This window comes from Copidosoma floridanum, unplaced genomic scaffold (genome assembly GCF_036245765.1).
Source record: "Copidosoma floridanum isolate Cflo_tuat_1 unplaced genomic scaffold, Cflo_Japanese_pri ptg000007l, whole genome shotgun sequence".
Taxonomy (NCBI): Eukaryota; Metazoa; Arthropoda; class Insecta; order Hymenoptera; family Encyrtidae; genus Copidosoma; species Copidosoma floridanum.
The window spans coordinates 13,786,557-13,797,923 of NW_028321884.1; the positions used below are offsets into that span (position 1 = coordinate 13,786,557).

General features: G+C 33.0%; 1 protein-coding gene across 3 annotated transcripts; it reads left to right on the forward strand.

Annotated features, from left to right (window-relative positions):
* The first annotated feature begins 568 nt into the window (after window positions 1-568).
* On the forward strand, window positions 569-4,038 carry LOC106643760 (uncharacterized). 3 transcript variants are annotated; one of them, XM_089588774.1, is made up of 7 exons: window positions 569-707; window positions 776-898; window positions 978-1,182; window positions 1,245-1,474; window positions 1,554-1,978; window positions 2,404-2,779; window positions 2,861-4,038. In XM_089588774.1, exons 2-7 carry the CDS (start codon window positions 816-818, stop codon window positions 3,567-3,569), a joined length of 2,028 nt encoding a protein of 675 aa, XP_089444900.1. In that variant the 5' UTR covers window positions 569-707; window positions 776-815; the 3' UTR covers window positions 3,570-4,038. The 3 variants fall into 3 exon arrangements, with proteins under 3 accessions (XP_089444900.1, XP_014214513.2, XP_089444901.1); XM_014359027.2 differs by having other exon boundaries at window positions 808-898; XM_089588775.1 differs by lacking the exon at window positions 569-707 and adding an exon at window positions 731-746 and having other exon boundaries at window positions 808-898.
* The last annotated feature ends 7,329 nt before the right edge of the window (window positions 4,039-11,367 follow it).

Here is an 11,367-nt window from a genome sequence, read left to right on the forward strand (position 1 = left end):
AGATTAGCTAGCTTATCAAGATTACGTTACAAATGAGGATGTACTAACTTATTTGGAAACCTTAGGACACAACGTTGTTCTCTAATTATATTTTTTGAAAAAAATTGTTTGGAAAATAAAAATTTTGAGAAAATAAAATTTTGGAAAAAAGTTCTATTGGAAAAATTTTTTTCGAAAAGCTGTCCACTAGCCGATTAGCGTTTATGTATGTAATAAATTAGAAGCACCTAATTTTATTTAGGTGGTATAACCACTGATGTGCTCATAATTTATATCATCATCTTAACTGATGAGTCGAATATACTTATACACTACAAAAAGTTTTATCATTTTCTTTAGTTATGCTGTTGGTATGTTGATGAGACATGATCGTCCACACTTAACCTGCCCACACTAAGTGCACGGAAATATGTCTTCCTCTGAAAGCTTGCGTACGAGATGTGCTCACCCATATATGGTATGACGTACTCGGTTATTAGAAGGAACAATAGACTGTCCCTTAGAAACTGAGGTACCAAACCTGGATCGCACGCGCACGTTATGTGAATAAATTGATGACTCAGTCAGACTATATGAGGTACAGAAACAAATACATACTTGAGGTACCGTTCCCTCTATTATTCTAGTACGTCATGCCATCTATGAGTGAGCGCATCTTGTACGTCAGCTTTCAGAAGAAAACATATTTCCGTGTGAATATTCTTGAGGTAGTATTAGTTTAGTTAGTTGTTTCTCTCAAGTACAAAGTAAGTACAAAAAAATTACTCATTTTCAGACTAATCGATTTTTTCGTTCTACAATATAAAGGATAGAAAATGACGGATAGTAGTAAAGCACAATCTCTTCACGATGCAGTTCGGTTGGGTGATATTAAAATGGTTCATACAATTCTAAAAAGGTAATGACTGTTAATAAAAAAAGCCGAGCTTCAAGAAATCTTTCGTAAATTGTCTTAGTTAACTTAAACAATTCCTTAGAGATCCATCTTGTGTTAATGATTGGGATCGTGACTTAAGAACCCCATTGCACGTGGTCTACGATGACGTAAATCATGACAATCTTGTACAAGATGACGATAGATTATTGATGATGCAAGTACTCATTGATTATGGTGCAGATGTCAATGCACAAGAAGGACAAATAGATGAATCAGTGCTCCACGTTGCGGTCAATAAACGACATGTAAGCAGTAATGTTTATAAAATGGACTATTTTTTTAAGTTTTAATCATTCAATATTCAAAGATCAATGGAGTGGGGTGTCTCTTAAGGAATAAAGCCAATCCAGATATCCAAAATACAATAAATGAAACAGCGTTGCATTATGCGGTAAAAAAAAGATCTGAAAGTATCATAAGGCTGTTGTTAAGTTACAATGCAAACCCAAACATCAATGATGCTTCTCATCAAACACCACTAGATTGTGTTGTATGTAATCGTGATATTGATTCCTTAAAAATACTTACGGACTATGGGTAAAATAATTTCATTAGCCAACTTTATACATGTTACATTTACACAATAAACATCTCATAGTCATTTTCTTTTTTTCAGTGTTAAGAGCTTGAACATCTACAACCTGATAGGTCAACTATGTCAAAGACCTTTAAAGCCATTAGATAAGTTACTTATAGAATATTTGTATGAATATGGGCCCTCACTAAATGATTGCTTCTCTTACAGGACTCTGTCATACTATTTAATTTCGAATTACCACATTTTTATTAACATCAAACACTGCTCGTTTTATGATTTAGTATACGAAAATAGCGTTACACTGCATAGGGAAATGGGCCTCTCAGATCTTCATTTAGCTGCCTACAACCTTGATGTAAAATTTGTGAAAGATCTTCTTAAAAAAGGGGTCAATGTTAATATCAAAAACAGCTTCGATGAGACGCCGTTGCACGTGGTGTTAAGGAAGCATTTTTGGTTTACACTGGAAACTAAAAAAATAATTCTTCTACTGATTAATCATGGTAAGCTAAAACTTTTCAACTGCTTAGGACTAGTATCTGCTTTTAATGTAGTTATATCGAAAGAAGCTTTTTTTATTGTACTTGTAAATAGATATTTACGAAAAAAAGACCAGTTTAAGTATTGTTTCAGAATTCATTAAAAAATTTATTTCTTTATCTTATCAAACTGCTTTATTACTGTACTATCTAATTTTCAGTAGATATAAGAACATTTTTGCTATTGTTTAAGTTAAAAAAAGGTTCTACAACGATTCGTACAGTATTGAACTATTATTTTATGAATTCTGTGACTTAGACTAAAATTTTTTGTGTAATATTGATAATGCAGATTGATGGCTTTTAAATCATTACGTTTTTTGGCTCTCAAACAACCACAAAAAAACAAAATCTTCCAACTAAAACATAAAATATGATAATATTTGCAGGAAGTGATTTGCGTGCACAAGACTACTTACATGAAACACCATTTTTTTTGGCTACAAGAGCACTCATCCCACCATTAATAAATCTTATGCTTGAAAAAATAGCAGGAGTCAAACCGTCAATACTCAATCATTCAACAAATTACTTAAATGCTTTCTGGAGCACCGACTTCAAGAATAAACCAGAGCTATTTGAAATTTTTGTTGCTAGTACTTTGGGTTACGTGAAAATCGTTGATCGCTTGCTAGACATCAGTTTTATTGACGAAGCAAGTAAAAATTGTTGTGTAACTATTAACAAAATTTTGGGTGATGCTATGGTACAGAAGCAGTACAGTATCGTTAAAATACTCCTGGAGGCTGGTTTTCGAGTTGATGGGTTCGTCAATAAATTGATATAATATTATTATTTCCTATAAATGTTTATATTTTAATTACCAAACCTTTTTTATTTTAACAGGCACTTCAATCTTTACTTATCATTTTTACGGATAAACGAATGTGAAGAGGACGATTTAAGCATAGCCTGCTTGTGTCGGGAGTTTGGAGATAACGCAACCATAAACCAAATGATGAGACATAACTTTAGTTATGTTGTTTCAGATAGATCTGTTAATGAATTTACACATCTTTTGGTTTTTATGTACACCATATCCTTACGAAAGGAAAATTTAAGCAAAGACTTAATTCCATCAAAAGGATTGTTTAAGTTGCAAAATGATGTGTCAAAAATTATTTCAGAATGTAACGTGATACTAGACGAATTGAAAAAAGATGAAGCAAATAATATGTCAATATTTGATGTCATAACGATGCCATTTAACTTGTTTGTGAAACGGTTAAACAATAAGGTGCACTTTGATGCTTACAAAAATTTAAGTTTGTTACTAAAGAAGAAAAAAAAACTGCTCTATTATGAGTACGTTATTGCTTATCGAATTAATTTAGCGATAGAAAAAAGGAATTTATTAAATTCTGCAAGGCATTGTGTAAACGAGCTTTTCCTAGGTATCCTAGAGCCACTAGATTTTCATAGTCTACCTGATAAAATTGTCTGGAAAATTATGGATCATCTCAACATTAGAGAATTGAGAAAGCTTGTAAAACATGAAAAAACCAAATCGTTACTTGAACGTTTCAAGTCATTTGTTTTTCGTGACTTTCAGTAAAACTATAAATTTTATTTTTCAATGGCAGAATATCTAATATCATTTGCTTCATTCATATGTAGTATCGGATGTAAAACAAATTGCTTTATAATTTTATACTAACAAAAAAGGATTTATTATACACTCTTATACGGAACTAATATATAAGTACGGTAGAAAATATATACTCGAGAAATCAGTTATACTCCAATTAATATTTTAAAATCTTTTAATTATATAACGAGGAAATAAACCATTAAGAGTAATAGATAAAATGATATAGAGGCCGTGCAAACTATTCGAGTCTTCAGAAAGTCTTCAAAGTGAAGAAAAATCAGCTTTCACCTTCCTTGCTAGGATAGAAAAACGTGACCCTGGATATTTTATGAAGGTTATGCACACGGCTTTTAAAATAAAATTTTACGTTTCAGATTTATTGCCAACACAATATTCTTTAAAGCGTTCCGAAGATGTTGGTTTGAAACTAATACCTGCATATTGTATTGTATACTGTCTTGAAATCATCTACAATACCAAGGTTCATTTTGACACTTGTGAAGCCCTGGTTTTTAGCTGATTTTTTTTCTATTTGAAGTTTGTTTCCTCAAGTAAATGATTTTGGTATTTGAAAATATAATTATACCAAGAGAAAAATTTTATCGACAAGATGATTTCAACTAGATAGTTTTAATCAGCGAACAACTGGAGTACATACGCAATCAATGTAAAAGAAAGTTATAGATGTTATTTGCTTTTGTCATTGACTGCTTAGTTATACAATTAATAATGGCATTTTCTTTTTAAGCATTGATAATATACACAAGGAAGGAAATTCCCGTTGTCTTACCATATTGTTAGTTTCTCAAGATTCTATTATATTTTTGATTGAAAAATATGTATAGCAGCTATGGCTAGCGTTACTGCAGCTTGTTTCTTGAAGGGTACATTTAAAAGTAAAAATTTTTTTCCAATCTGTGGATGCCACTATTTCTTACCAGAGTGGCATCATTAAGTGACAAATGTCACTAGTCAAATGGGCTTAAAGTTTTTTCGCAGTCGACGTCCGTACGACTAGAAAAAGTGACTAATTTGTTTTCTTTCACAGTCACCGCGTCATGTTGCGATTTTACTTTTTTGCATTATACGAAGATGACTATCCATTTAGCAGGAGCGATCAATCACCGCGCCCGGCAGCTGTTCGTAGCGAGTACTACGTGCACTTTCATTTCTCGCATCATAAGGTAATTTCCAATGGTTTCGTAATCAATAATTGAACTGCCTCAAAGTGCTTTTGTTTGAAAAATATTGTATTGCTATGATTGAGATCTTTTTTTTTTTAAAGTTTAGTGAAACACTTTAAATAAAAGTTTATCATGATTTTCAAAAATATTTCTATTTTCATGCATAAGTTTCGTAATAAATATTCTGAACTTTTATAGCTTTTTAAAAATACGAGACCTATCGTATAATGTCATGTTAATTACACTGTTTGTACATGTATATTTTCGTAGAACGTAATGGGAAATGTCGACAGATTATCTCAAATTTAAAATGGTTGGAATGGTTGGAGGAAATTTCTATAGTGTTATTTTTATAGTGTTATTTGATAATGTTGTGCTCATAAAGCTACAGTATTTTTCAGTAAAACAGTCCTGGCTTTGATTAACTTCTTAGTAAGTATAATCGTTAAAAACAATTTAATATGAAATTTATTCATGTCCTTCATGTCCTTTCTTTCATTGCAATAACTTTTTAAATTGAAAATGAATTTCTAGTATCTTAATTATCTAGATATTTAATGACGACAATCTCGAAGTAAACGTTCTTCAACTTTCACGTGCTGAAAATATGACTTTGATAAGTTCGAGATATTAGTGATAGCTTGTTATATCTCTTACAGATCTACATTTATAGCATGATTCAAATCATTCTGTTTCGTGAGAACGGGAGCGACTGGTATATAAATTTGCAATATTCATGTTGTTGTAGAGCCCTTTAAATGGGCAATGATTATTTCTTGAGTATAGTGTTAAAATTTGACACTAAGAAATGAGTAACCATATCTTAGATAATATTAGAACATTAAACACCGGTACGTTGTAGTGTTTCTAGTAAGTATAAAAATACATACTGTAAGGTTGATTACGATTTCGCAATAATTAATTATCACAACTATCTTATTTATTTTATATGTAACCGAAAATTTTCATCAAAATATCTCCTTTACACTCACGATTTTATATAAAGATTAAAATTCAATTTTGGACCTGAATATCAAACGATAGCTCTGATTCATGAGTATAAACATAATAAAATATGAACATCATAAATAATGGGAAATTGTGTCAAAGCGATACGTATCTCTGGCTACCTCCCATTATTTTTCTGGTTTTAAAAATATTTTAAAAATGAATCAACTTGCATTCTCCGCTTGTATTCACGGGCAATGAACTGCATTCCTGTCGTTCGAATTTATTTGACACCATTAGTCATTGTACACAAAGACGAATGTTTCGATTATGTTATTGATTTTTTGGTAAAATGTTATAATACCCCGTAATCTAATTTTGTTCTCTAACTCATTCGTTGTGTATTACTAAATTCAAGAATAGTTTACCATTCGCTCAATCGATGATCATCAAAAACTTCGTTTGGTAGTAAAACTGGATGATAATATCAGATAAAGGATTTTTAATAAAAATCAAAGTTGTCCTCGATAATATGTGTTAAAAAACTTACTACACTTTGCATGAAAAATTTTTATACAGCCTTTTTACGATACTTCATTAAAGAACATGGAACAAATTAAAACCATGACGAAATAGTACTAAGCGAACAATTCTATTTTTTTACTTAATAGAGCCCCTTGTGTATTTTATTCAAATAAACAATGGGCTCTTGAAACAATGTAAACTAGGACTATTAACTTAATTTTGCTAACCAGAGCATGATCATCTTAATCATTAAAGCTTGCCACGTACCATATTAAGTAGAAACTTTTAATCGAAAAAACACAGAAACCTTTTATTCGTTTGAATCTGCTTAAAATAAAAAATTTTAAAAAACAATGCAATACCATCACCGGTGAAAGTAAATAGTGAGTAACATAACTATATTACAATTTTATTATCTATTTACCGTAAATTATTAAATTTCAATAAGTATACAAGGTTTCATCAAAATTTAATTGTCAAATCTTGCACATTTTTCCTCTTTTCGGTTATTATTCCACCTTATTGAAAAATATTAAAATTTTCAACACAGTGGAAAATGCACTCTTATAACTCCATCTCTCCTATTTTGTGCCCATGAAGTAATCAAGGAACACCGAATAGTTCTCATCCATCCTCCAAAGCAGAGAGTAATCGCAGGGGGGAGCAAACTAAGCCAACATCAGAGGGAGCAGGGAGGTCGAACAGCAAGTCAGATGATGGACCTTGATCAGGCCTTTCAATTACATCCGGAACTTCGACCGTAGGACTATACTGTGGGACGAGAGGGGGAGCGAGGCTAGAGGGACAAGGATAGAGTTTCATTTGCGACCACAAAATTAACTCTCAATCACGGAACTACTCATGTAAGTCCTATTAGCGGGACCCAAGAGCAAAGAGACTACTGAGCAAACTCGAAATGTTCAAGGACTTTGGGGATCCTTCAACTGTGGCTTGGCATTGTGTTATTATTTGCCTTTGATGCATTGAATGATTGGGCTTGTATCAAGTAACAACAGCTAGTTTAAATCATATACATTTATGTATTGTGTAAAATTTCATTTGAATCGTTATATTTGTTTGCCAACAGTAAAACTACTTAGATGCTTTTTTAAAACATTCCATCCCAGTCTGATAGAAGAAGTTATTTTATGTTGTGTTAATAAACGATCTGTTAGTAAGTCCTTTCTAAATTACGTTTAATTATTTTCATATTAATATAATGAAGTGAACTTTATTGACGTGAGATAGAAAAGGGAGTCTCTGTCCAGAAAAATTTATTAAACCTTACAAGGTGAATGGCCCACTTATCGATCATTTTTCTTTATATCTTAATGTACGTTTTTTTAAACATAAATAATTTGTTATTGGGGCACCAAAAAAAATTTTTTTTTTATAAAAATCTACTTTGTTATTCATTGAAAATAAGTATATCTGAGACCTGTAAAAAGAAAAATAAAGTGACCGATGATTGGGACGTTTTGTCTGCTTGAATGGGCAATAATTGGGATATTCACCTTATAAAGGTAGAAGGAAGTAAATTAGAAATTCGCTCGAACTTTTGAGGTGTGATCAATGTATTAGAGGGACTTATATTTTTATCATAGAAAAAAAATTTTAAACAAATTTCAACCCAGGTATAGTGGTGATCTGATTTAGACACACGGTGTGGATGTATGTACGTAATAAAGTTTGTCTACTAACTCAAGTTATTGCAATCCAAACAAGCTTAAATTTTGCAAGTAGTTTTGTATACAGTATCAAAATTGATGGTTTGCAGGTAGAAAGTTTCCATCCAAAATATTACTGTAAAGGACAACGTATTCAAAAATCAATCCAAATCATAGTACTAAGTATTCGCAAGCAAACTATCCGTTGTTATTATCTACTCACCTGGGCTTTTTGATAATCCACCCCATACTGTTTATCAATCGTGGATTCCCTGGAACAAAATGACGTACAAAAATGCCAATGAAAATGTTCAACCAACACCAGACACCTTGAAACACGATTCATATTTTATGTAAACGACCCGTGACATTAAACAAATGTGCGTGAAAAGTTTTCTTGACATCATGTTCCCCCAAAAAACCAACCTCCCAAATGATCTATAACAACGACGACGTGTGTGAATCATCGGCATAGCGTGCTTTTACAAAGCAGCAGTCGAAACAAAAGGGGCTCGAAACGTTACGGCCTCTTACTTCCAAGCCATTTCCAATCGCAAAGGAATAAAAGTCCCTTTGCACTCATGCATACTGCGTTGTCGATTATCTTCGATGATGTATGTGTACGTACATGTAACGTCAAGATGATTCATCCCTGCAGTTGACTTTACATCCGATGACGTAAATCACGAGTCAAACTGTACGAGCCAACTGCTTACTCGTACGTATACCCCTAGCTACTTTTGCTCGAAAGATTATGCTTTGTTCTTTATTTCTAAACATATCGCTCACAAAGTGTGCCATACGAATAACAATTTATCTGTGTCTTGATGAAAAAGTCAAGCTCGTAACAACATCAACAGTTATGGGGTTATTACAGCGTTGTTATTGTTAATTGTATTGATTTTTCTGTTTCATCTTAAAGTAGGACATTTTTCTCTTTACTGTATAGTTGAAGAATCACTGTTTGTCACAAAGATATTGTTCTATTTAAGTCAATATTATTCATAAGTTATTCCTAGTTTTGGGAAAAAAAGACTAATTTTAGATGTTAATCGACTCTGAACAGCATCGAGCATATCTGTTAATAAATATAGCCTCGACAAGGATTTTCGTAAAAAAAAAAAAAAAAACAACAACAAAATAAAACTTAGCAATAATACGATGAAAGATGTGCTGTTACGTAAGATTGTATTGATTTTGTATTCGTCTACCTAAATTTTTCTTACTGCTATGTCATTTTCAGCTTCTGCATCACTTAATTTTTTTTCTCGTACTCGTTCTATGAAGACACTTTAAGTGATCAAAAGTGTGCGATAGTGAGAAACTTGCCCTCTGTAAATCTGCATTAGGTGCAGACCCATGAATCACGAGTGGAAATAAAGGTATACGTATGATTTTATAACCCTACAGTATCAACCCCTCTTTTCCTTGCATAACTGCACTACGCCCATTTTCCAACAAATTCACAATCCTTTTCGTGTTCACAGACGACATTACACGTGCGCGTTCAGTGAACCCAATCCATTTCTCTTAAGAGTATACGTAATGTTCACGAATACTTTGTCTTTTTCTTATTTTTCTTCAAAGATATGGAAGAACGCATGATACAATACTTTATGAAACGGTTTACCACTTTTTCAAGGAATCACCTTCGAGAGCTGCAGACCATGTCTTTTTCAACGATACAGTAAATTTGTGGCAGCATGGTCTTTACATCTAATAACGATACATTGGTAAACTGTAATACAATCAATTATTCTTTACTTCTACATTGTGCATATCGCGTACACGTCACGTGCATGCAACGAGATGTGATTGATTGCACGATTAAAACATCAATAAAAATCCTTACAATTAATTGTACAACGTTGAAGTAACCATACATGAATTTTCATGAGTGCATTCGCGTCATCTTGGGGAAGAAGTTATTATCGAAGAATCAACAAAACATGTGTTAGCTGAAAAGTGTATGTGGACAGCCTAGAGTACACTCGATCAATCTCGAGACAACCAACAGAACAGTATACATTTTGAGCGCATTTGATTGCCTGTACCGAGACTTTTTATGTACTTCATGGGTGAAACGATTGAGGCCCAAAGTAACATGCCCTTACTTTCATTCTTTTCCCTTGACCCTCTCCCCTTTGTCTTAAGTGCAGTCACATTCGTGGAACCGTCTATCATGCCTTGACGTCCTCAAAGATGTGGCTTATGAGATCTATAATTGATAATAACTAATAGCGTTAATACTCAGACTATTCTGAATCCAGGCCCATTTTTTAAGCATGTGTTATAACATCAAACGTTGGTAATAATTGGGTTAACTTGTGCTCTATTAGGACAACATTAGAATTAGCAGTGAACATAATGGGTGGAAATAATCCAGGGATAATCAGAAGAATACGTTTAACGAACATTTTTGCAAAGTTTCAACCCTCGGTAGAATATTCTCTGTATAAAAGCTATTAAAATATGACTTATAGTTTGAAATACATTGCCCTAGTAGGAGATTTTCATTCCAAAAATTATTCAATTGACGTTGATTAGAACTATTTAAGTAACATTTATACCAGCAGATGGAGAATATAAAGAAAATTGATTAAAGTCAGTAAGAGTACTTGTCATTTAACGATATCCTTGACATAAAAAAAGGAGAACATCGAATTGACGGAAGCAGTATAAGAATGAATAGTGCGATTATCTTGATATAATCGTAGAATAATGTAGTACTAATAATTCACGTAATAACATTAATTATGCTCATCAAAATACCAAAAATCATAATTTTTATGACTTTTGTTATTACGATAAACATTATAAATTTATATTAAATGTGTAAATTAAAATCAATGTTATAATCTACAAGTATCATAATTAGCCCACCCACCCAAACCATCGCAAAAGTATAACTTCTCCCAAAAATCAAACAAAAACCCGAAAAAATTCAAAAACTGCAAAATGATTGTATTATACACAGGATGTAAGATAAATGCGTTTCTATTTCGCGTATCAGCACATCAAAGCCCCCGCTCTCTCGCAATCAGCGCCTCGTCTCGTCACCGTCAACAGCAATTTTCCCGTTGTCGTCCGGCAAGAGAGAGAGTCTTCGTTCTCCGACGTCCCGCAGCTTCAGCTAGACAAAGTTTCTTAATTCGCTCGGGGGACCCCGGAGGACGCTCCTCCCCCTACTCATCGCACCAGCGTTTTGCCCGAACTTGGCGAATTTAAACACCTGCTAATAATTACTCGTGCAATTTCATTTCATCAGACGTGAGCTAATAAAACAAGAGACGAAACTCCGAAATCACAATGGCCCCTATTTAGATAACGGAAGGATTTTGCATCCAACTCGCCTTGGGGCTTGTCTTCGCGTTTATTAGCAGCTTACTTCGGACGGGTTATCCTTCATCCTTTTCTTTGGTGCAGCTGTATATACGG

Coding starts and splice junctions, on each gene's coding strand:
- LOC106643760 (XM_089588774.1), top strand. CDS start 816: ATGACGGATAGTAGTAAAGCACAATCTCTTCACGATGCAGTTCGGTTG. Junction 1,475..1,553: donor AAAATACTTACGGACTATGG/GTAAAATAATTT, acceptor TCTTTTTTTCAG/TGTTAAGAGCTTGAACATCT. Junction 1,979..2,403: donor TCTTCTACTGATTAATCATG/GTAAGCTAAAAC, acceptor TAATATTTGCAG/GAAGTGATTTGCGTGCACAA.